At 39.5% G+C, this 27,091-nt stretch overlaps 1 protein-coding gene across 1 annotated transcript in view; it reads left to right on the top strand.

Moving 5' to 3' along the window:
• vta1 (vesicle (multivesicular body) trafficking 1) overlaps positions 1 to 27,091 on the top strand; it is a 142,777-nt gene that overhangs the window by 57,608 nt on the left and 58,078 nt on the right. The window contains exons 3-4 of the mRNA XM_080454182.1: positions 2,096 to 2,223; positions 21,792 to 21,867. Of these exons, the coding sequence (XP_080310308.1) occupies positions 2,096 to 2,223; positions 21,792 to 21,867 (204 nt within the window). The remainder of the gene's footprint in view (positions 1 to 2,095; positions 2,224 to 21,791; positions 21,868 to 27,091) is intronic.

The raw sequence follows: 27,091 nt of genomic DNA, 5'->3' as shown, positions 1-27,091 counted from the left end.
CAGAGAGACAGAGACAGAGACAGAGACAGAGACAGAGACAGAGACAGAGACAGAGACAGAGACAGAGACAGAGACAGAGACAGAGACAGAGATGTTGAGTGGTTTGGATGCATGCGTGTCTAAACCAGTGGTGGAAAAAGTACTCGAATGTTTTGCTTAAGTAAAAGTATAAATTCTGCAATGTAGAAGTACTCTGTTACAAGTAAGTAAGCCCGGAGTTAAAAATTTACTTGAGTAAAAGTACAAAAGTATTGGCATCAAAATATACTTAAAGTACCAAAAGTAAAAGTACTAAAATGTTTGAAAATAGCAGATCTACAAGCTCACAACGCGTCGCCACCACACACACACACACACACACACACACACACACACACACACATTTGGGTTGCTGACATGCATGTACCCGCAGGCAGGGAAACATGTATTTGTATTCTCCCACAGAGGCGACAATTGCATGGATTCACTGAATCTTTGCAATTGTTTTATCTCTCGCTCTGATGCACCTCATTGCATGGATCAGTGAATTCATGCAATTGTCACCTCTGTGGGAGAATACAAATACATGTTTCATACGTGTTTCCCTGCCTACGGTTACATGTCTACATGCATGTCAGCAATCTGTGTGTGTGTGTGTGTGTGTGTGTGCGTGTACAAGCAATACACTGAAAGGATGTCAGGATGAGTGGAGTGCATTTCACTTTTTGCCAAAATGCTTCTGTCTGTGTCTGTCTGTACTGCCAAGGTTTCACTGGAAGCTTTTTCTTTTTCTATGCCTGACAAGAAAATCGAGTTTATAAACGGAAGAACTGTCTGCTCTGCTGGTAGATTGACTGTGTGCGGTGTGCGTCTGTCTTTCAGTAAGAAAGAGAGGAAGAAAAAAAATCAGGGCTGTATTGGCCTTTCACAAAGGTTTCTACCTTTAATTGAACTTGTACACTATGATGTCCACCAAAAGAAAAGGAAAAACAAAAAAACACTATTCAAGTCTTGCTCTTTAAACGCCTGTATTGATGAAGGTATTGATTAACTCATTCACTGCCACAATTATTGCTGGCCACGTTGCCCGCTGCCAGAGATTTTTTCATTGAAAAAAAAAAGGACTCAGGAGCCGAGATACAGAATTTTTCAAGTTTTAAGTTAACAAGGAAGTGGATGGGAGTCTAAATCTTCGAAAATCATATCTCCTTGGTCTTTGCGTCAAATTTGAAAAAACTAATTAAAAAAAAAATACGTTTTTTTACGTCAGTGGCAGTATTGTTAAACGGGAATAATTACGTCAATTACGTCAGTGGCAGTGAATGAGTTAAGATGGTATCGTAGCATTTGACCTATAGCCTTGACGACCATGCAGTCTTATGCAAAGGTCAAAATGTCATTTACATAGCATGTTATGTATGGTTCATTTGTTGACATGGCATCCTACAGTTTCTATGGTTTATAATATTATTGATATTTTTTACTGGTTAGACTGATGCTAGGTTCTTGGTTTACCTATGATCCTAAATGACTGAGGCACTACACTCTACACTGTCTCTCTGCATTTGATGTATGCGTTTACCTTACTGTAAGTCTGCTAAATGCATTTGATGTATGCGTTTACCTTACTGTAAGTCTGCTAAATGCCTAAATTGGAAGTTGTATTCATTATGCTTTTTGTTTGTTTGTTTGCGTGTCTCTTTTAGGCATGTCACACTTATTACATCATCGCCTAATCGCTATTATTTGAGATAATCACAGTTATTTTTTGCATAATCGTCATAATCATTTCCATGTTACAAATATTAACATATTTTCAAACATTTTCAAAAATAGTGGAAACAGCTGATCTACAAGCTCAAAAAGCAGAAATTATTCTTTCTTTATTCTTCTTATTTTTATATTAGATTTGATTCATAATGTTCACAATGTCCATTGACAGAAACACAATACAATCGCTCGTTAATCACACTTATTTGAGTGACAATTAATCGTCATGTAAAATGTCATCGTGGCAGCTCCAGTCTCTGTGTGCGTCTGTGTGTGTTGCATATGTTCCGTGTTGTAACTGTGTGTGTGTGTGTGTGTGTGTGTGTGTGTGTGTGTGTGTTGTCAGATGAAGAAGGAGCTGGGTGACAATGACTCCATCGGTCAGGAGGTGGTGGGGAACGCCCACATCGAGAACTACGCCTTAAAGATGTTCCTCTACGCCGACAACGAAGACCGCGAGGGACGCTTCCACAAGTAAGACTATATGAACCGTCTCTCCTGCTCTCACCTACAAACAGTGTTCACTTAACCACTTTGACCCTGGTGTCCCTATTTTTGGCATGTCGTAGGACATGATTCTATGTGATTCTAGGACATTGCAAATAATTGGCAAAACACTAAGATTTAAGTGATAATATAACATTAATATTAAAAAGATAATAATAATAAATATGTTAATGCAAACAAAAAGTGTTTTCATATTGATTCCAATATATAAGAACTTAAAGTATATTACAGAACATTGGTTCCATTGATCCAAAATGTTCCCAAAATAACGAAAGGAAAAAAAATCGAGAAATAGGCTGTTTTTTCTTTTATGGAGCTCAATAGGGTTTAAGTGGGTATGGCAGAGAGTGTATACTTGGAATCGGGTCCAATGGCTTACAGCTGTACACTTGCGTTACAAATGGATAAATGAACATTACTGTGTACTGTACATATATAATTAGATGTACTCTGCCACTCTCCAGTGCTTCGAGGGAGCAGGCTCCCAAGTGCAGATAATTCTAATTAGAAAACTCATTCATTTTGCTTAATCTATACCTCTTACCATGACATTATGCAGATCAGAAACACCATATTGTAGGCACACACACACGCACGCACGCGCACACACACACACACTCTTTCTCATGTACACGCAAGTGCCTCTCCCCTAATAAGCACACATCCACAATGTCACGCGTATGCACACACAGATGCTTACATTTGGTAGTTTGAAGATTTTTTAAATCACTCAGTCTTTGTCGACGCAAATTGTTTGCCATTTCTTCACTTTTATAGCGTCAGTTACTAGCTCTGGTGTCATGTGTTAGTCTATCTACTTCCTGTAATTGGACTTGAAATAAAACCAGTGTTGACTAATCATATTACAAGAGGCTCTTATTTTTAAATCTGCCGTTTGTAGAGGAAATCCGTTTTCTGTTGAAGCCAAGCCACCATGAAAGCATAAACCATGCTCCTGTGACTTAAACATTGTACACTCTTTGAAAGTGCGTTAAATTCTTTGAACCTCTGCAGCATTAAGTGAGTGGTTAATTATCTCATGCTGGCTAAAGTAGCGCTGCTACAAGAGAAAAGACGTCCGCACGCAGCTGTGGCTCTGATAAAAAGTTGACCGTGCAATTATCAGGTACACAACAATTCGGTCTTTTCTCTTCCAAACAAAACTGTAGTCCTACACACAGAGTCTGCAGTCTGATAGATTGCCGTCAATTAAAATAAGCAGTCTGCCATCATGTTGTTCTCTTAACGGATTCATTACTTTTAAATGCTCCAACGTTTTTCAAAGGGCTCTGTTGCACTTCATTATATTATGTGCTCTAAATCAGCACTGAAACCCTTTTCAATTGTAGTCTCCTATTTGGTCATAATATAAACGGAATCGTTGAATATTCACATAAAAATAAATATGATTTGACCACATACATTCTGAGTCGGGTACATCCCTAATGTATGAAGATTATATGCTCATTATTTGTCTCTTAGCAACTGGAAAAGTTTCATTTATGCTTTTTCCATTTAGTGGTGTGTGTGAGTATTTGTATGAGAATATGTACAATAAATCTGTGTGCGTTTGCACAGACTGTGTGTGTGTGTGTGTGTGTGTGTGTGTGTGTGTGTGTGTGTGTGTGTGTGTGTGTGTGTGTGTGTGTGTGTGTGTGTGTGTGTGTGTGTGTGTGTGTGTGTGTGTGTGTGTGTGTGTGTGTGTGTGTGTGTGTGTGTGTGTGTGTGTGTGTGTGTGTGTTCTGTTCAGCTGACTTGTGGCGTTGATGACTCAGCCACTCCTCTTCTCTCCTTCATCTCATCTTAAAACACTCAAAGCCTAGAAATGACACATACTTTTCAAGTCCCCAGAGTCCTAGAGAAACATTTATCCAGAGTACTGGATTTAGTATTTAGATATTTGATAATCATTTTATCAGACACGCCCCCTTCCTATACAAACCCATTATAACTTCAAACTCAATTTTTAACCTGTTAGATTCATCAAAAACACCCGTCCTTGGTTCTGCTGACTCACCCTGCCCTCCTAATACGTGAGGGGCCGTGTTTTTTTGATTACTTTTTTCATTTTTCTTTTTTTTATTGTATTACATTTTTTTCATTTTCCCAAAAAAATGAAAAAAGTAATCGAAAAAACACGCCCCCCTCGCGTATTAGGAGGGCAGGGTGAGTAGACGATAAAATGACCCAACGTTTTTTTTAAAGTGAAATATCCCTTTAAGTACTGTACTTCACCACTTAAAACCTATATGGTTGACCGCAGGGCTCCCCCTCAGGGCTCTAAATCAATGTATTTTCTGTTTTCTGCCATTGTGGGGAAAGCTTTCGCTGAAAATATATTTATTTTCGTTCTGTTTCGTTTGTTCTGATATGTAAGACTTGCAGCATCGTCGATACTTGGTTTTCTTTATTTTGCTCTTTTGTTAACTTTTTTCTATTGTGGCAATTAATTTAAATATTAATAAGGTGGGCATAATAAGCTTCGGCTTAAGCCCATACCAATAATGAACTTGTTGTCTTTATTCTGTATGTTCGTCGATCGGCTATTTTCTGTATTTTCTGTTACTACTTCAGTATTTTTTCCATATTATGATACTTAATACTTCTACTTCTCGGAGGGAAGTGTTGTACTTTTTACTCCACTAAAATTATTTTACAGCTTTGGCTACTCCTATTTGGTCATAATATAAACGGAATCGTTGAATATTCACATAAAAATAAATATGATTTGACCACATACATTCTGAGTCGGGTACATCCCTAATGTATGAAGATTATATGCTCATTATTTGTCTCTTAGCAACTGGAAAAGTTTCATTTATGCTTTTTCCATTTAGTGGTGTGTGTGAGTATTTGTATGAGAATATGTACAATAAATCTGTGTGCGTTTGCACAGACTGTGTGTGTGTGTGTGTGTGTGTGTGCGTGGTGTTCTGTTCAGCTGACTTGTGGCGTTGATGACTCAGCCACTCCTCTTCTCTCCTTCATCTCATCTTAAAACACTCAAAGCCTAGAAATGACACACACTTTTCAAGTCCCCAGAGTCCTAGAGAAACATGTCCCCAGAGTCCTGGAGAAACATGTCCCCAGAGTCCTGTCCCCACACACGCTTCACACTTTGGACCAAAGCGCGCGGCTCTAATTGCCGTTAACAAAGATCATTTGATCCGTGTTTGATAATGGCAACACCCTTGGGGCTCATATGGATGAATTAGTTGTGAGTGCTGAGCACTGGACCTTTTTTTAAAGTGTGACAATGTGAATACCGATTGATGCATGACTTTCTCAGCAAGGATTTTAACTGTTCAACATCTGGTCATACTTTAACTCCTCTGCTCCAACGTACATGATTACCCTCCACTTCAGAAAGTATTGATGCTAAATTAATCCAATATCTCTATTCATTTACTGTACAAAGCAACTCATTCCTTTTTGTGTTGCCTTTGTTAATCCCTTGAACTCTAAGTGTCCTTATTCTGGGGCGAACGTTTGGAAAAAATAGCAAGCTGGAAAATGTCCAGCTTGTATATCAGGGTTTTTTTTTGCGGGGCAAAGAGATTCGGCATAGAGGGACATGCCAGTGGACCTAGTATAGAGCTGTGGGGGACTCCGGTCAACTAAGTATGTGGGGTTCAAGTGGTTAACTATTCAGTAACCGTGACTCATTGAACAAGAGATAACTAGCGCCTGCAAGGAGTGGTCTTTCTTCAAAGCTCTGAATGTTTGAGACGTTGAGAGAGGTAATTCAGATATGTGCCTGCCATTTTACATTTTTCTAGCAGTTCCTTTCATTCTGTTTCTCTTCTTCAAGGTCAGCCATCCATACCTGCAAATAAAAGGGAAGCTTAGAACAGATTCAATAAAAACATCCTTAAAGTTGCTCACTGTGAAAAATCAAACTTCTGAGCTTCTGATGGAAGTACAGTACTTGCGGCGTGCACTGATGGGCCTTTTGATTTATTAATGTTTTGTATTGACAGACATGCATGTATGTTAACTAGGGCATTAACGAATAGTGATTTATGGTATTCGAATTATTCGACCCAAAAGTATTCGAATAGTCGATTATTCGGTTTGATTATAAAAAAATAAAAAAATAAAAAATAAAAAAAAAGTTTTTTTTTTTTTTTTTTTTTTTTAATGGCATTGATGACTTGACTCAAGGAATGCGAGTTGACGTCACACCAGAGCTCACAGCTGCGTGTCTGCTCTAGAAAAGCCAAAAAAAAAAAAAAAACGTAAAAATGATTTTTTTTTTTTTTTCGAATAGTGGTGTGATAGTCGAATAGTCGGTTTGATATTCGAATATTCGACTATTCTGTGAATGCCCTAATGTTAACTTATACATACTGTATCTGTTGAAGGGATAAAGCACAAAAAAAGGCTCCATTGTGGCCCTTTGCACAAACATCATCAGCATTCGGTTCAAAGGTCAGCTTGTCATAATTTATCGTCCCCGAGTACATGTTCAGGAAGTCACATTATGCACACTGTCCTTCTCCAGCTGTGTGTGTGTGTGTGTGTGTGTGTGTGTGTGTGTGTGTGTGTGTGTGTGTGTGTGTGTGTGTGTGTGTGTGTGTGTGTGTGTGTGTGTGTGTGTGTGTGTGTGTGTGTGTGTGTGTGTGTGTGTGTGTGTGTGTGTGTACTCTATACTGTCCATGCAAGTGCCCTTGATGCATGTGTATATTCAGGTGGAAACCTCATATGTCCAAAACTGTTACATTTCCGGTTTCAAATTCAAAAACAGCAAATATATGATGCTTTTGTGCGACGCTGTAGTATGATCAAGTAGGGCGTTCATTTACGAAAAAAACACAAAAGGTTAGAATATGGAGATAAGAGGTTTCTGCCCGACAGCAACGATATGCAAGTCCCCGCCCTCGATGCATGCGTATAAGCGCGTCCATAATATTGCCGTCTTTGTGCGGATGTATGCCTGTTATGAGCGTCCTGCGTGCCAAATAGTGTTGAAACAGCGTTCAGCGAGTTGGGTCTGTCCTCTCCCGGTGATAAGTGTGTTTTGACAGGACCTGACGGAGCAGTCCTCCCTGCAGTCCCAGCAGCGTTAACCCACACCCACGGGTGTGGCCCGAGGTCACGATAACTCGGCCCGAGTGAGAATAACACCGCAGATAAACTTCTAACCCTCTATGCTCATAAACACAATGGACGTCCGCTTCGTGCGGCGGTGGAGAGCAACTAAGTACATTTACTCTTAAGTACTGTACTTCACCACTTAAAACCTATATGGTTGACCGGAGTCCTTCAGGGCTCTAAATCAATGTATTCTCTGTTTTCTGTGGGGGAAAGCTTTTGATGAAAATAAGTTTATTTTCATTCTGTTTCGTTTGTTCTGATATGTAAGACTTGCAGCATCGTCGATACTTGGTTTTCTTTATTTTGCTCTTTTTGTTAACTTTTTTTCTATTGTGGCAATTCATTTAAATATTAATAAGGTGGGCATAATAAGCTTCGGCTTAAGCCCATACCAATAATTAACTTGTTGTCTTTATTCTGTATGTTCAAGTTGTGAGCTTGTCTATTTTCTGTATTTTCTGTTACTACTTCAGTATTTTTTCCATATTATGATACTTAATACTTCTACTCCGCTACTTCTCGGAGGGAAGTGTTGTACTTTTTACTCCACTAAAATTTTGGCTACCAGTCACATTGCAGATTTAGATGATTATTACAAAACAAACATTAACCGATCTACAAGCTCACACCGTGTCGCATATCAAGGTGTTGTGAGCTTGTAGATTTGTTATTTTTGAAAAAAAAACATTTTGTACTGTAAGTATATTTTGATGCCAATACTTTTGTACTTTTAATCAAGTAAAATGTGAAGACGGGGCTATTACTTGTAGTAGTTTTTATTGAGTATTTTTAATCTTTTGGTATTGCTACATTTAGTTACTGTAAGTAAAAAAACAACAACAACTGTGTACTTCTTCCACCACTAGAAATAACACAGCTGATAACTTCTAACCCTGTATGCTCATAAGCACAATGGACGTCCCCCCTGTGTCCTCAGGACCACCCAGCCCAGAAATGGAGGTCATGTAGGTCACTGTTTGCAGCAGAGACTCTTTATCCACTTTGGACCAGACTCCCCTATTTTGTGTGTGTGTGTGTGTGTGTGTGTGTGTGTGTGTGTGTGTGTGTGTGTGTGTGTGTGTGTGTGTGTGTGTGTGTGTGTGTGTGTGTGTGTGTGTGTGTGTGTGTGTGTGTGTGTGTGTGTGTGTGTGTGTGTGTGTGTGTGTGTGTGTGCTTTTCGCGATGTGACGCGTTGTGAGCTTGTAGATCGGTTATTTTCAACTAGCTTAGGTATACAAGTAAGACGCGCGAACGCAAAAAAAATAAAATAATTTAAAAAAAAGTAACCAAAAAAAATCTGCGTTAACACATTGGGTGCCAGAGGTTTATTAAAATATTATACGTTGAGTGCCTGCATTTCTTCCATCCACTTGCGTTATACGTTTCGTGCTGTAGAAGCCCCGACGCGGAAGTGCATGTAAACAAAGCGTGCGTGCGAGACGGCGGAGGGTCCCGACTAACGCCTGGAACAATAATATTTCTAACGCGATCCTCCATTGCAGCGTGATCGCCGATCGAAAACGGCTCGTTTCCACCACGTTAAAAAGAAATGGAGATATTAAGCTTTTAATCAAGGAGATAACATTGAAAACGCCGACCGGAAGGATTTTTGACATGGAGCCAGATCCAGCCTCTTCTTCTCAGAAACTCCTTGGGTGATGTCAAAGTTTCGTTTTAGCGCCCCACGTGGCCCACATGTATAAAAATAGAATTGGGTCAAAAACGGTCCGGACCGTTTTCGGCACTTCTCGTTTGGATCCTCAAAAACGGTCCGGACCGTTTTTGGCATTCAATGTGTTAAAAGGAGCATCTTTTCACAAAAAAAAAACTTTGAATATTTTTGAACAATTCAACAAAGTGTTTGAAGTGCCTGTTTCACCCACTTCCGGGGGGCGGAGCCAAAATCCGAGCCATCCGAGGTTTCAAGGGGGAGTTTTTAGGAGCCTTTTCCGGGGCGTGGCTTCCGGGGGAAGGGGCGGGCTGAAACGCAACCTTGACAGGTGTGTTCAGTTTTCAAAGACCTTTCATTTGATGTATGGTACGTCTAAATTGGACATTTACTTATCTCAAAGGGGTTGCACACAGGCAGTGCACACATACTGCACACAGAGACACAGAGACACAGACACACAAGCCGAGCAGGGTTTCATAGTAAGCTCCACTTGCGCGGAGGCGCGCCTCCTTCCGCTGCGTTCGCAAAAATAGGGCTAACGCGGGGGTCTGCAACCTGCGGCTCTGGAGCCACATGAGGCTCTTTAGCCCCTCCCTTGTGGCTCCCTGTAGCTATAGAAAACATTATATGGAAATGTACATGATATATATATATATATTTTTTACATTTAGATTAAAATGTATCGTTGCTGTAATATGAGACATATATTCTTATATGCTCCAATATTGTAAAAATGTGTAGACTAAATGAGAAGTTTATGCATTTATTGTCACGGCACCAGCCAGGTGGCTTGTGTAAACAAACCAGTGTGTGATTTCCTGCTACGCTAAGGATACCAAATGCAAAAAAACAAAGAATGTAATAGTTCATGGCAGGGGTCATCAATGTGTCGTCATCAATGTGTCCGTAAACGGACAAACCCCAGACCCCACTTTGAGAACCACTGGCATAGAGTGCCAGTACACCCAGAAACGCCATTCCAAAAAAACATCTTCCATGCCAATGAATGACCTGATTTTAATGTAGTTTAATAGGATAAGAGCTGGGTTTCCAACGCTCTAATAAAGACACTGCCAGACAGGTATTCAAACCTTGTTAAACCAGGTACCAAACAGTGGTGGATACAGAACATGTCTAATTACTGGGCCTGGAAAAATCTGTTTTTCAAGCTTTAATAGATATTATAATGACCGGTGGATGATGTCAATATGACAATTCTTCTCGCTGTCTCTGATTGTCTTTAATGCTTTGAAAGGTTCAAAGCCATCAGTTCAATTTAGAAAGAAGAAGAAAGTGAAGCAGAAATTAGACATAAGTACAGAGATGGCCATGGAAATAAGCCATTTTTGAAACGGGGTTACATATTGCTCCATCTACGCCTTCCCTCTCAGCTTTCATGCTTTCATACTTAATTTCTTAATAAAAATAAAATAAAGTAGTAGGGATGTGGACTAACCACTTTTCCTCTTAAAAAACACAGCATGTGTTCTCCATCGTGTCTACTGGACTAGTATACTGTACATTTACGGCTGTACAAGCCGGCATGTTGATGACCCCTGGTTCATGGACAAAGTCGTTTGCTTTCACTGCCAATGCTGCTAGATTAGTATGTTTGATCTGCGGCGAGAAGTTATCAAACAACAAAAAAAGCAATGTTGATATTATTATAATATTGTAATATTGTAATGGAAATTAAACTTAAAACACCAAATAGCGCACTGCAGAGTAGTCATGTTGTGCGCCATGCTCTCTAAAGTGCTGATCCTGCTGCGAGCAATATAATATTTTGACAAAAACAAAATGCATGAATGCTCGTTTAAATGTTTAAATTTGTATTTTGTAATTTGATAGGCTAATATACACTTAATAGCCCGTGTTGCCTTCATTATTAGGCTAAAATAGGTTTTGTGGCTCCAGACCGATTTTGTATTTATGTTTTGGTTTAAAATGTCTCTTTTGACTTTAAAGGTTGCAGACCCCTAAATCATTTTTATCTGCAAAGTAACTAGTAACTAGACGCGTCGTAATTCTGTGAAATTGCAAAGTGTATCAACATTCCGCTTGGATATGTTTATCGCATGGGTTCAGAGATTATGTGTACCGATTTTTGTGAAATTTTGACAAAATGTGTTGGAGGAGGAGCTAAAAGTGTGTTTTGAAGAAAATTCAAAATGGCGGAAAATCTATCCAGACGCAAATGGGCGTGGCCTATATGGGGAGTTGCGTCATGACCCAAGGAATCTAGGGGATTTTTTTAAATTCTACGACCCACGGTTCAAGAGTTATAGGCCAAAAGGTAAAGTGGGCTGTTATAGCGCCACCATGAGGCCGACTGGTGTAATTATTTTTAAATAATTTCGGACTAAATCATGAACCACCCCTCCAAGTCTTGAAACCCTTACAGTTTTTGATAAAAAAAATACTTGAATGGGAGTCTTTTCATTTTCCCATTAAAGTGGATGTGGAAATTTAATGCACTAATAAATCAATATCAATTAAACTATATAACCAATCTCTTAGCAAAATGATAGTGCACGATTCCCGGTGAAGCCGGTCATTTTGACATATGGCACGAGTGTGGGGAAAAAAAACTGTGGGAGGAGTAGCGTGCCAAAATAAAGTTTATCTAGAAAGAAAGAATAAAGAAGGTAGAGTACTATAGTCTGCCACACTAACTAAAGTTTTCAAATAATTGTTGCCTCTGAGATGTAGCGTAGTAGAAGTAAAAGTATAGACAATTGGAAATACTCCAGTAAAGTGAAAGTTCCTCAAAATTGTACTTAAGTACAGTACTTGAGGAAATGTACGTAGTTAATTTACACCACTCTGTGTGTGTGTGTGTGTGTGTGTGTGTGTGTGTGTGTGTGGATCCTGATGAGAGTGCGAAAATACGATCATATTAAACCCATCCTCCGTTCACTTCACTGGCTCCCCATCTCCTTCAGGACTGAATACAAGTCCCTGCTGACACATCAGTGCATCCACGGCAATGCTTCCTGCCCCCCCCCCCCCCCCCACACACACACCTCAAATAACTCCTCGCCCCACAAGCATCCACTCAAACTTTTTACAGCATGGCTCTGCAGGAGGCTAGTGATGAGGCCTTGTCTGTGCACAAAATCCTATTAAATTCTCCTGACCGTTTGGAAATGAGTTTTCGCTTTCATCCACTATCTCTGCCTGCATACAATGTGACAACACTCTCCAGCTCCATCATCCAGTTTCTGTTATCATGCAACTTAGTAACTTATGCTAAAACTTTTACAGGATATACCTTAAATACATGTGGCATGTGTCTAAGCGTGTGTGCGATTGAGAGAGAGGGAGAGTGGCACATGGAGGTTCGCACGCACACACACACACAAACATTAAGAGAAGGAACAGGCAGAGGGTCTTGTGAGGTTTGACGTAAAGGCTTTGACATCACACATGCAAATGGCTCGATGCACGTGCACAAAAGCCCACGTGCGCGCACACACACACACACACACACACACACACACACACACACACACACACACACACACACACACACACACACACACACACACACACACACACACACACACACACACACACACACACACACACACAGAGCAGCGCCCAGAGTAGACCATGGTAGAAATGCTGACCTCTGCACTGGCCTTGGCAGATTCGTGACCATGAAAGCAGCTCTGTGTTCATGGAGGAGCTGTGTGTGTGTGTGTGTGTGTGTTAGAGTGGAATGGAATGTGAATGCTTTTAGGATTTCAGATTCAAAGCCACATCAATGACAGTGTGACTTAGCTTCGATGCTCTAGCTTCAGTATGGGTTTTCTTGTTCACCGGTGCTGTTACGTTCACAGGTTCTGTAATTGATTTATTTTGTTGGTTAAAACAGACAGGGGGCGACACAACAAGGCCTGCGTTCTCGCTTTGATCGGCGGGGTGGCATCGCACCGCGCTCCTCGTGTGAACACACAGACAATGTCTCCGCGAGTAAACGCCAGGCGATCTACACCTGCTTCATCCGTGTCAAATCAGTGTCCTGTGCGTCACGTAGAAAAAAAGGTTGACCACAATCCAGCTGTTGTCGCAGGTTTGCGTAGGGTTTCCACGATTATGAAACTTACTTGACGATTTATCACTCAAATATGTGCGACACTTAAACGATTTAAGTGTGTTTCCGTCATTGAACATTGGAACATTATGAATGAAAATTCCATTTCTGTTTAACTTTTAGCCCTTTATGTTAAAATGTTAAAGCTCTACATTGTGATAGTTAAGCGTTGCTATAGAGTGTTTGCTCTGTAACAGGGGTCTCCCCATCTCCAACTCTTTAGTATACTGGACTTAATACATTTGATTATTACGATTATTTAGCTCTAGGTTTGATATCTACCTCTCTAGCAACTCAACCATTTACCCCGTTGGTCGACTTGGGGATAACATTATTATTATTTTTTATTATTATGAAGTACATCATTATTTCATCATTATTAGTAATACATATTATTTACAAATTTAAATATAGAAATACAACTCTCTCTCTCACTCTCTCTGTCTGTCTTTCTACCTGTCTTTGCCTGCTTTCACAAATCTCTCCATCTCATTCTGTACAATATTTAAACGTTATTTTGACCTGTAACAAGACCAATGTCTGGATGTCCTGTTCTATTCTACAAATCATATTTGTCTAGGGGTAAAAAATAAAAAATAAAAAAACATGGTTCAGGGTCTGGTGAGTTTGGTGATCCATCATTCACTGTAGTCATTGGATAATCAAGTTACAGTAGGTTTCCTACCCTGGATACTGGGTCTGTAGTGGCAGCGATGTCTCTGTTGGTCCATCATCTCTCTAGGAGACGTCCTTGTGGAAGCCCTCTGTTCCACATCAGGAGTCTAGAATTAATGCACTGGTTCTCAAATGTCATAATTTCAAGGACACGGAGGAAGAAATTATATGGCTGCTTATATCTAACCTTTATATTTTACCATCGCTTATAATACATTATGATATTTGGCAGCTTGTAAGAGTCTAAATGTCTGCACTAGGCCTAATAGCTATTGTTTTTGGTACAGCCAATCTTGTTATGGTTCAGTCTGTCCTTGAAGCAGCTTCAGTATAACTATGATCTCTGCCATGTGCTCGAGGCAGAACTACCGTACCACTGACCTGAGTGTTATTGTATTTCTCCCCATGATATCATGTACATAAAGTAGGGGTGTGCCGATACACTAATTTCACGAAACGATACGATATGATATTGGGCTCACAACTTCGATACGATACGCACTTTTTTATTATGAAAATATATGGGGGAGAAAAAAAGCAAATGCAAACAAATAATTCTGTTTTTGCATTATTCAGACATGCAAACTTGTAGCTTTTCAGCTACAATAGCCGTTTTGAATCCAAATAGGGCAATAGTGTGACACCTGACCCGAAAAAAAACATGTTGTCACCCTTTTCACCTCGGGGCTGTTTGCATGCCTGATTATTATTTTATTTTTTTCAAAACTATATTTTTTTCCCCCAAAACGATACATATCGTCACGAAAACGTGTCGCGATATATCGCGGGACGATATATCGGCACACCCCTAACATAAAGCATTAACCATCATCCCCTAGAATATTGTCTCAACTCCTATGTGCCTCATCGATTTCTGATTGATCCATAATTCCACGACAGACTCCCAGTTTTTTAGGCCATAAACTAGGGATGGGTCTGAATAATCGAATATTCGATTTGGTTACTTTTACACATCCCTACCATAGACCCCCATAACTCCAAGAGTGTTCAAATCATTTGTACACTTTTGGAGTTACAGACCTGTGAGGGTCCATTTTGTTCCGAACATTGGAACCGACCTGAGAGGACTAAGGTGCCTGGTCTTCTGGAGTCAAGCCACATTTATGCTTTGTTTTATGACTGTGACACTCGCCCAAAACAATAGAATTTTGGCAAGTGATGCAATCGTACCACAACATATAATTTGGGATTGCAACACAACGCACACGCACACACACACGCACACACACACACACACACACACATCCTTTGAACACACACACACATTGATGCTGTACACAGTTAGGGCTCGAGCCTAAGCGTCTTCCATCATCCCGAGGCTGATACCAATTATGACCGGGAACATTGCAAATTAAATGTACAATGAATTGACAGAATTTGGGGTGAGAAAGAATTAAAAACCTATTACGTATTTTGCAGCACACATCCTTGACAATATATGCTCACACTCACACACACATGCAAAACAAATCAAAACATTTACTAATTCATTTACACCCCGTTAGACCCGTCAAATTCTATCCAATTTCATCCAATCAGGAGGAGAGATAACCCATAAACACGACCAAGCGGCGAAGATGTGAGGTAGTGTTGATTTTGACAGCAAATTTTGATTTCGTCTTTTGAATAAAATTCCATTTAGTTTTAGTCATATTTTAGTCATCTGAAATGTTTTAGTTTTTTTCTAGTTTTAGTCGACTAAATATCATAAGATCTTAGTCGACTAAATCAACAGTTGATTTAGTCGCCGAAAATGTATTTTGGCGGTGCCTTGATGGCGTCGTAATGACTGATTTTACACTTGGTTGCATGCTGAAAATAGCCGATCTACAAGCTCACAACGCGTCACGCTGCGACGCGTTGTGAGCTTGTAGATCTGATATTTTCAGAGCGCAACACCCCAGCGCAATCAAACATAAAAATGACTTGCCTTTTAGTTCTACCGGATCTCTTCTCCACTAGATCCCTCAGTAACATTTTAGTCTAGTTTTTATTTGTTGACGAAATGGTAGATATATTTAGTCATGGCTTTAGTCATCATAGCTTAGTTTTTATTGAGTTTTTGTTTAGTTTTCGTCAGTGAAAAAAGGTAGTCGACGTACATTTTTCGTCATAGTTTTAGTCAACGAAATCAACACTGCTGTGAGGCAAGAAGGCACAAAGCATTCTGGGGAAGAAGTCGAGTTGGTGACATGCACTGATGGGACATGAATGCATACAGATGGAGAGAGTTAAAAGCTCAGTGACTCATAGGAAGTCCCCGGGCAGTCTGAGCCTATAGCAGCATAACTCTGTGCTTCTCAAATTGGGGTCCGGGGACCCCCAGCTTGTACAAGCTCACATCTGCTATTTTTTAACATAAATCTCTTCTGGGGGTCCCTTAGTAAACACTTTTCAGATAGGGGTCTGTGGCCAAATACATATCAATTTCGGGGTCCTTGACATGAAAAGGTTTGAGAACCACTGGCATAACTATTGCTGTGTCCACCAAGACATGTATTTATTTTTTCCTGAGCGTAGCGTATGTTTTGAATTGTTTACAATGGGAGCGCCGCAGCGTGACGAAGCGACAATCTATTCTGCGCTCGCACGTTCACGTGTGGCGTTTCTGTCTACTTGCTGAGAGCTGAAATATTTTCAAGTTGACAAGGCGATGCAATGTGTGTTTAACTCAGGCTTCAGGGCTAGTCCAATAGAGCAGTGTTCATTTTGACAGCAATTTTTTTCCCTCCGTTTTAGTCATAGTATTTTTGAATAAAAGTTAGTTTTAATAATATTTTTGTCATCAGTCTAGTTTTAGTTGACTAAAGATGATAACATTTTAGTCAACTAATTCAGTTTTATTTTTTTTCGACTAAAATGTATTTTGGCGGGCTGTGATGGCGTCGTAATACCTGATTTATACTTAGCTGCATGCGAAAATAGCTGATCTACAAGCTCTAACGGGTCGTGAGCTTGCAGATCAGCTATTTTCGGAGTGCGACACCCAACCAAGCATAACATGACTTTTCCTAGTTCTACCGGATCTCTCCTCCAGTAGTAACTCCCTAACATTTGCGTCTAGTTTTTATTGACAGGCACACAAGCCTTAGTTCATATTATAGCCAAAACCATGCTCCAATACACAACACAGGAAGTGTTGTTGACACACACACACACACACACACACACACACACACACACACACACACACACACACACACACACACACACACACACACACAGATTAATTGTCGTGCAAATGCAGACTTCAGAAGCAGGTTTACCAGAAGTGGGTTGTATGAATGTTCCACAGAAAGCAATACTAAAACAAACTGTGGCTTTACGAGAAGAAGTGCCAACAGCCAGCAGGCATGTGTGGTGGGATTATGTCACTTGTGTTCACACACACGTCTCTGTCACACTCTCTCTCTCACTCACACACACACACACACACACACACACACACACACACACACACACACACACACACACACACACACACACACACACACACACACACACACACACACACACACACACACACACACATACATATATATACATATACACACACACACACACACACACACACACACACACATACACATACACACGCTGTATTAGTCCATGAGCCAGAGCCCCAAAATTGAGCAATTATTATCGAAAGAGTGGGCAAAACCAAACCTATATTAAATTGTTCAGAGGGTCAATACGAGTAAATAAATGTATGATAACCTCACCACAGGAGCAGCTTTTTCATGGTTATCACACATTTTGTAATTTTCCCCATACGTACATGACAGGTCAAAAAATGACAACATTTTAAAAAGAGTTATCATAATGAAACTGCCTGAGTTGATTACTTACATGAAGACGATGATTTATCGTATTACAAGTTTTCTGAAATTGTATATTTAAATATGCAAATTAGGCATAGGAAAATATGCCCAAATTTGCATAACTTTCCAGAATCAACATTGGACAAAGCCAGAGTCAACATACTTATTTCATTTTGTTAAGATGTTGGATTCAAAGGTTTTTAACGAGGGAATATTCAATATCTGCTCAATTTTGGGGCTCTGGCTCATGGACTAAATGCCTAATTTGCATATTTAAATATACAATTTCAGAAAACTTGTAATACGATAAATCATTGTCTTCATGTAAGTAATCAACTCAGGAAGTTTCATTATGATAACTCTTTTTAAAATGTTGTCATTTTTTGACCTGTCATGTACGTATGGGGAAAATTACAAAATGTGTGATAACCATGAAAAAGCTGCTCCTGTGGTGAGGTTATCATACATTTATTTACTCGTATTGACCCTCTGAACAATTTAATATAGGTTTGGTTTTGCCCACTCTTTCGATGATAATTGCTCAATTTTGGGGCTCTGGCTCATGGACTATATGTAATACACACACTTGCAGGGCTCGGCAGTTAACCGAAAATATATCTAAACCGAAATGTAGAATCTGTAATCAACATAATCTTGCTCACGTAGGTGAATTGATTTATCGAGAAGCAGGATTCTTTTGTGCTAATGTTAAAAGAATTAAGAAGGTCATTTTAACGTCTACTTGGGCTTTTGTGAGCACCCCAGACAGTTTTTTGATTCAGTATTTAGATATTTGATATTCATTTTATCAGACTCCCCTTCCTATAAAAAACCCTTATTTTAACCATGATAGATTCATTGAAAACACCCGTCCTTGGTTCTGGTGACTGATATTGTCCTAATACTTGAGGGGGCCGTGTTTTTTCAATTACTTTTTTCATTTATTTTTGTATAATTATTTGGGAAAATGAAATAATAAATCAATACAAGTAAAATAAATGAAAAACATAATTTGAAAAACATGGCCTCCTCACGTACTAGAAGGACAATATCATCAGAAGCAAGGATGGGTGTTTTCAATGAATCTAACGTGGTTGAAATGGAGTTTGAAGTTACAGTGGGTTTGTATGGAGGGGTCCTTGACATGAGAAAAAGTTTGAGAAGCGCTGACGTAGAGAGGTGAATATTTATAGGTGTGTGTACAGGAACAAGAAACTTCCTCCAGGCTGTTGAGACCGGTGCTCGGCTCTGTTCCTCACACACCCTGCGTACAAGCAACCTATTGATAATCCCCACCTTCTGTGTGTGTGTGGGTGTGCGCGCGTGTGTGTGTGTGCGCGTGTGTGTGTGTGTGCGTGTGTGTGTGTGTGTGTTGACGTCAAACACATTTTGTCCTCGTTTCCACAACAACATATTGTGCATATTAGGGCCACATCTAAGCCAAAGCTGTGGTTCATAGAAGCGTTCAAAAGTAAAAGTACTCATTATGCAGAATGTCCTGTTTCACAAGTTCACGTGTATAAAAATCTTTTGAAATCTTTTTTGTTTTTCATTCTGTTGTTTTTGTTACTGTTTTTTATCCCCCCCACTTGTTTACGTTCGGTCTTGTTTTCATGTATGTATGTCTGTCTATTTGAAAACCTTTTGTTCCAATAAAAATTGAGTTAAAAAAAAAAAAAAATCTTTTGAAGATGGCAGATCTACAAGCTCACAATTGCGACGCATTGTGAGCTTGTAGATCTGCTATTTTCAAATGGCCAAAATGTATATAGGGCTGAAGTGGTTAATGTATGTTTTGTAATAATCAAAATCTACAAAGTTACAAGTAACTAAAGTTTTCAAATAATTGTAGAGGAGTAAAAGTACAATATTTGCCTCTGAGATGTAGTGGAGTAAAAGTACTGAAAATTGGAAGTGCTCCAGTAAAGTAAAAATACTTCAAATTTGTATTTAAGTACAGTACTTACGTAAATGTACCTGGTTACTTTCCACCACTGGATGTGAAAAATATTTTTGGCCGATTACTGATGTCAACGTTGCTGTTATGGTTGATAACCGAATATCTGTATAAAAACAAGTTCAAAGTGTGTCCTTTCTCAAAAAGGCTTATAAACACTGAATTTGAATTTTATTCCAAAACTAGGGATGCACCATATTGACATTTTGGCTCATATCCCAACAAACAGCTTGACTGTAGTATTTTTATTACAAAATGTTCCCAACTTGTTGACCCTTTTGAAAGCTTCCCCATGAAAACACTCATTGACTCTTCAGCCTTCATCTTCACAAAAGGCCTTTTCAGCTTCATATTCAAACATCATTATTATAAAATAAAATGTCAGATAAAACCGATATATTCTTTTGATACCAGTTCGATACCGATATTGCATTTTAAGGCCAACATCGGCTGATACGATATGCTTTTACAGATTAGCTTCCGCTTTCAACACTGCTTTGACAGTGGTTTTAGAGTTTAACTTCAGCCTTCAGATGTGTAACCGTGTGTGTGTGTGTGTGTGTGTGTGTGTGGGCATCTGCGGGCATCTGCGTGTGTGTAGTAGTGTAGAAGGGAGGGAAGTTTTATGACTTGTTTTTCTCACCCCTGCTTCCGTTGCTGTGATCACCATGTTTACTGACTTAATACGCTTCTCACCTCTGAAAGGCATAAAGTACCCCCCCCCCCACACACACACACACACACACACACTCTATTACACCTCTTTAAATTGACATTTAAATTGCGCTGTATGTTTACATCCTGTTCATACATACATGTGCGTGGAGGGCTAATAACAAGCAGTACAGTTTAAATATGTTTATCATTTTCATGTAGAGAGCGCATGTGTTTTGTTATCCAAGTTCCGCCAGTCACACACACACCTTGATTTTCTAAAGAAATGGGGTGAAAATGGACAAGACTGTCTTAAGTGTGAAAAATATTCTATATTCTATAATACTTCTATATCACAAGACCGTTTGACCAGTCAAAAATGGTCACAAATGATTTGCCTGAAGTGTTATTTTCTTGCTAGTCTCGCGTAGCCAGACGACTATTCCACAATCTCTGAGAGAGACTGTAATTACGCATCCTGAATTTGATTTGCAAATACTAAACAGAAGTGGGAGAGGGGGGGGGGGGGGGGGGATCCACTTTACTCTCGAATCCCTTTCAGCGCCTTCCGTTGCACAGACTGTATGATTGGAAGCATTTGAAAATTGTCTGAGCCAACAGTCTGACTCCTTTTTTATACAATACAATATTGTACTGTATTTGAATGCCTTGTTCATTAACCCATTAAGACCGGGAAGTGTCATTTTTAGATTTCTTTGGCTATTCAAAAATAGCAGATATACAAGCTCGTAGCGCGGCACCGAGTGACGTGCTACGAGCTTGTAGATCGAGCTTGTAGATCTGCTAAAAGCATGAACATTTTTGCAAATCTTTGAATATATGTTTGTTCAAGCAAAAAATGTTTACTCAAATATTTACTTTAAAAAAGTAAAAATAAATCAAAATGTTTTCTGAATCCTAAAGGCGGTTACACACACCGGTGAATATGCGAATATACGCAAAATTCGGACTCATTCCGAATAATTAAAAGACGCTTTTTTCGCTCCGCGAAACTGATGTGGAAGCTTGCATTGACTTTATATGGTTTTTAAAAAAAAACGTATTATTCGCATGAAAAAAATCGCCCCGGTGTGTAAAGACCTTAAGTTTTCTGAAAAACGTTATGTCAGTGGTGCTCAAAGGTTTTCATGTCAAGGCTGTGACATGAAAACTGTATTTGGCCGCGGACCCCCATCTCAAAAATATTGTTCCAGGGACCCCACCCAGAAGTAAATATTTGAGTAAAAGATATTTGCTTGAAAAAGTATATATTTTCAAATATTTCCACACATTTTCACAATCTTTAAAAAAAATTGCAGATGAGCTTGTATATCTGCTATTTTTGAATAGCCAAATAAATCTTAAAATGACACAGATGCGTTCCCGGTCTTAATGGGTTAACATAATCTGTCCCTCTCAAATAAACAAATTATAACATTATATTCACAAAAAGCAAAAAACTAGTGAATTGTTTGCTTGTGACATAGAAGTGTTGTTTCTAATGTTATTCTCTCCTCTGCTCTCTGTCCATCTCTTCAGGAACATGATCAAGTCCTTCTACACAGCCAGTCTTCTGGTAGATGTCCTCTCAGTGTTCGGGGAGCTGTCAGACGAGGTAAACATACCAGACAGAGCCTGTATGGCTCTTTTAGACCAGTGGTTCCCAAACACCGGGTCGGGGACCCATTTGTGGGTCACGGACCCTTTTTTATGTGTCGCGAAAGATATCAAAATAATTGCATGAATAAAAGAAAAAAACACACACAAAAAAAAAAACTTTTAACACATCGGGTGCCGAACACGGTCTGAACCGTGTTTACACAGAGTAGCGCATTGGTGCCGAACACGGTCTGAACCGTGTTTTCAGTCTTTTTGTTTTTTCCATTTTTTTCCACACGGGTGGTGCTAGAGCAGCTCTGGAGTCACCCTAGGCGATTCTGAGAAGGATAGGCCAGTTGGATCACCGTGTCAAAAACATGGCTCCCCATCCGCTTCCTGTCTATTTCCTTCTTTAAAACGTCTGTATCTCCGAATCTGTTTCCGCTGGGGAAAACCGGTCATGCGCGATCCCTCCCCGTTGTAACTCGCGAGTGAAAGGTTATCGTTCCAGGATGTAGCCAGGGTCATCGCGCTCCGTGAATGCATGCTTTTTTACGTGGATTTGCTCGTCGTGGAGTCTAGAGTTTTAAACAGCAAAGCGCAGTCAATGGTGAGATTGCTGGCACCCAACGTATTCTGTTATTAGAAAATGCTGGTGAAATGCAGTGAAAATAGCAGATCTACAAGCTCACATGTCAACTATTATTACTAGTTTGGGTCACAGGGAGACATCACATTTCTCTTTTGGGTCTCGAGCTAAAAAGTTTGTGAACCACTGTTTCAGGAAGGAGGGTCTGGGATTGCTCACAGAGTAAAGCTGCCCGAACCACTGCGCATACGAACCAATCAGCGGCTGCTAGGGGCGGGATCATCCAATCACCTGCCTAGTAGCTTGAAAAAATGAAACTCCGTCTGTCATCGATTCTGCGCCCGGAGTCTCAGATGCAAGTACGCTGTGAAACAAAATGTGTGTCGCAAGCTTCTTCCATTTGACGGAGTGAGGTTAGGGGGGCGGAGCAGAGGCGATGATTGACAGGCAAAATCCCTCACCAGCGACACCCGCAGGCAAAGATTTCTTTTTTCATTGCAGTTGAAAAGGCTTTAGAAATGTGAGAGAAAAACACCTGCCATTGATCACTGGAATGGAATTTTCACTTAAAACTTTTTGTGCACTTTTGAAGGACCAGGACAAAGACTTTGAATGTGGTGTAAAAGTGAATGTCATTAAACCTTTAAAATGTTTTCTAAATCCTAACAGTTTTTTGAAAAAAAAAAATATTTTTTTTTCACGATTTTTCAAAAATAGCAGATCTACAAGCTCGTAGCGCTATGAGCTTGTAGATCTGCTATTTTTGAATAGCCAAAGAAATCTAAAGTGACACAGATGCGTTCCAGGTCTTAACTCATATAGTGCCAATGACGTCTTTTGACGGCCGTTTTCAGTGTGCCATTAGTGCCAATGACGTCTTTTGACGTCACCTAAAAAAATTGTTTTTTATTTTTTTGGTTATTTAATTTTATTTTTTATCTCAAAGGAACTAGGAGAAAACGATTTTCAAAAAGTTAATGCTCCATCCACTTCAATGTTAAAATGTAAACGGAGAAAAAAAAATCTCCGTTTGATCCATAATGCCTGTGGCATATGGATCAACAAGCTTGAAATAAGCCTGGCAGTGAATGAGTTAATGGGTTAACTTTTTGTGTTTTTTTTGTAAATTAGAAGATTTTTAATTTGAATCCTGAAAAGTTACGGTTTTGGACATATTGACATATTCCAAAACATGTGGGAAAGGAAACGCATCTCACAGCTTCGATTCAAAGAGGACAACGTTACAATTCCACCTCTTTATTTGGCTTTAATCTCACACAAAAGAACGAAAAAAGTTTTTTTCGGGCCGAGAGACCTTCCTCAGAGTATTAATCCATTAAGACCAGGAACGCATCTGTGTCATTTTAAGATTTATTTGGCAAATATTTTAATATGTGTTTTAAAGCGAACATTTTTAACTCCGATCTGTGCCTCTGGGGGTCCCTGGAACAACATATTTTGAGGTGGGGGTCCGCGGCCAAATGCATATCATTTGGCGGTCTTTGACATGGAAAAGTTGGAGCAGCACTAATATATCGACACACTGCTTCACACAGGATTTAGAAAACATTTTTAGATTATGTATTTGGCCGCGGACGCCCGTCTCAAAATGTTTTGTTCCAGGGACCCCCCAGAGGCAAAGATTTGAGTTACAAATGTTTGCTTAAAAAATACACATATATCAAAGATTTGCACACCAATTACCAATTACCATTTTATTTTTTTTAAATAGCCAAATAAATCAGATGCATTCTTGGATTGAATGGGTTAAGAGAAAGGCTCTTTCATGCCTTTCATCTTTCATGTTTTTGTGTGACTAAATAAGTAGGTGGAAATGTGAAGTGAGTCATCATTATGTCAGTGGTGCTCAAAGTGGGGTACGGGGGACCAGAAGGGGTCCTCGAGGCGGTTCCAACTTCCAGGGGGTCCCCAGCAAAATGAGTTAGTATAGCAACAACATCTGTTTAATCACGCATGCATCAGCTGTTTGAAAATGGCCGTCTAGAACAGTGGTTCTCAACCAGTGGTCCGGGGACCACCAGTGGTCCTTGAGGGGGGTTCCAGGGGGTCCCCAGCAAAAGGTGTTAATACATTTTCACCCCTTTATCCATATTGTATACGTTGGCCATTCAAAAATAGCAGATATACAAGCTCACAGTGCGTCACTTTGTGCCGTGACATCTGCTCTTTTTGAACATTTTCGAAACATCTTGAAAGTGTTTGAAGAATTGTATAGATTTTTTCAATTTTTTAACACAAATCTTCTCTTTTGGGGGTCCCTGGCACAAAACATTTTCAGATGGGGGTCCATGGCCAAATGTGTATCAATCTAGGGGTCCTTGACATGAAAAAAGGTTGAAAACCACTGGTCTAGAAGCTCACAAACACAGCCTAATACATTCAGCTCTGGGGTCCCTGATACATCCTTGAGAACCACTGCATTATGTAACAGTCTTTCAGGCAGTATAGATGCAGCTTTTCAGCAGGCTGGATACTTCTCTGGATACTTCTCCCCACAAGTACTTTAGTTCAGTTGTTTTCAATCCTTTTCATATCAAGGTCCATTATTTATTCTGCATTTTCGCCACGGAACCACTATTTGATGAGATTTAGTCTCTCAGAACCCAAAACTGAGATTATTCTGTTATCGTTGGATAAGATCGTGTCCACAATTCCATGCTGTATTGATGTTGGTACCACAGGAGAGATAACAGGCAAACGTTGATCAAAATAACAATTCTTCTACGTACATCCTCTAATTGTGTAGACTTCTTGTAAATGATTGTATTAACATACTCTACCATACAGATTGGACGAAAAAAAAAGTTACATAGTGAGGCTTTAACAGCAGCTAAACTACATCAAAGAATATGTCCATAAACTCCGAAACACCCAAATCTCCAATACCATTGTTAAACGGTCTATTTAAATGTGGTTTAAATTCAGGAAACATTTTAACCTCAATCAAACAAGTCGTCTCTTTCCATTGGTTTCCAATCATCTCTTTCCTCCATCACAGTCCGACTTTGCGTTCCAGCTCTGGAGGAGAAATGGTTTGAATTGTCTATGCAACCTTTTTGTGGATAATATACTTTTGTTGCTTTCTCTACACTCACATAAAACTACAATACTCCTAACACTCTTTTTTTTTAATATTATCAAATTCGTAGCTTTGCAATACAGCATATCCCCTAATTTCCACATCTTTCGTCTACATGTAAGTCAAAGTTCAACGAATGTTTAACTCTGAATCCTTCGCAGAAAGGCACCATCTCAAGTTTATGTAATTCGATTCAAGTAAGTTCTGAGAATCTTATCTTCAACTGAGTATAGAAACAGATTGCGGTGTGATTGGCTAGTTAATAGTATGGATCCCATAAGCCAGGGTGATGATTGCATTTTAAATGGCTATTGTAACTGCTGGGCACTATGTTGGTGTATTAGAGGTATAACACATAACTGGCTATGAAAAACAATCTTGAAATTAAATCTATATCAAATACATTGAGTATTTGGCTCATGTGTCCGAGATTCAATGGGTCATATTGACTGCAGATTGACTGATATTCTCAGAGACGGCAGCTGATTATTTAACCCAATAACCCAATAACCCAATCTTTGGCTATACATGAATTATTATTCATGTAAAGAGATCCCAGATCAGATGCCATCTGGAACCATAGTATTGAGCGTATTCATACTTCATCAGTTTGTATTGGTCTTATTCAGTTCAAGGTCTTTTATCAGTTACACTACTCAAAGGAGAAACTGGCTAAAACATATACAAACATAGACTCCCAAGTGCCCAAGATGTAGCCACAGCCCCGCAACTACGTGGGACATATGTTCTGGTCCTGTCAATCTTTGTCAAATGTTCACATATTTTCAACATGATAATGAATCCCAATCCATATACTGCCATCTTCGCGGTACTCCCCACCGAATATACTGTAAGCCTTCAAAACATCAGTCAAATGTCCTGTCAATCTTTGACAGACATCTGGAACCATTTTAAAAAAAACATTTTCACATAATCTCAACACGATAATTAATCCCAATCCATATACTGCCATCTTCGGGGGGCTCCCCACCAAATATAAGCCTTCAAAATATCAGTCAAACGCTATAGCCTTTGCTTCACTAGTCATTCGACGTCTCATTCTTATGAATTGGAAATCTAAAACACCACCTTCCTTCCTCCAGTGGATTTAGGAGGTGATGAAATTATTACCGCTGGAGAACATTAGATACGCTACATCTGGGACACTAACAAAATGTAATCTCTTATGGTCTTCATTTATAAATCATGTCAAGAACTGCTTCTATGAGGAAGTTTTTTTTCCAAGGGGCGGGATCAAAAGAATGGAGAATAAATGCAATTGGTTAGACCTACAACTAACTACCAATTACAGTCTCCCATATTTGAATACTGGGCCCTGATTGGTCACCCCAGACTTCGGGAGCAGGACATGGATTCACAATGGAGCGGTGCCAGACCCAAATCGCAGAGGGCAATTTTTTTTTGCACTGGCCGATACGTCTGGTCCCAGGCCAGGTCATCATCGTAGAGACTAATACTGTTACTACCATACGTTGTATAATACAACTTGTATTGTGCCCCCTATGTGTTTTTTTGTTTTGTTTTTGTCTT

This window comes from Gymnoscopelus braueri (genome assembly GCF_963280865.1).
Source record: "Gymnoscopelus braueri genome assembly, chromosome: 16".
Lineage (NCBI taxonomy): Eukaryota > Metazoa > Chordata > Actinopteri > Myctophiformes > Myctophidae > Gymnoscopelus > Gymnoscopelus braueri.
The sequence above is the reverse complement of the archived record's forward strand: the minus strand, read 5'-3'. Positions and strand labels throughout refer to the sequence as shown.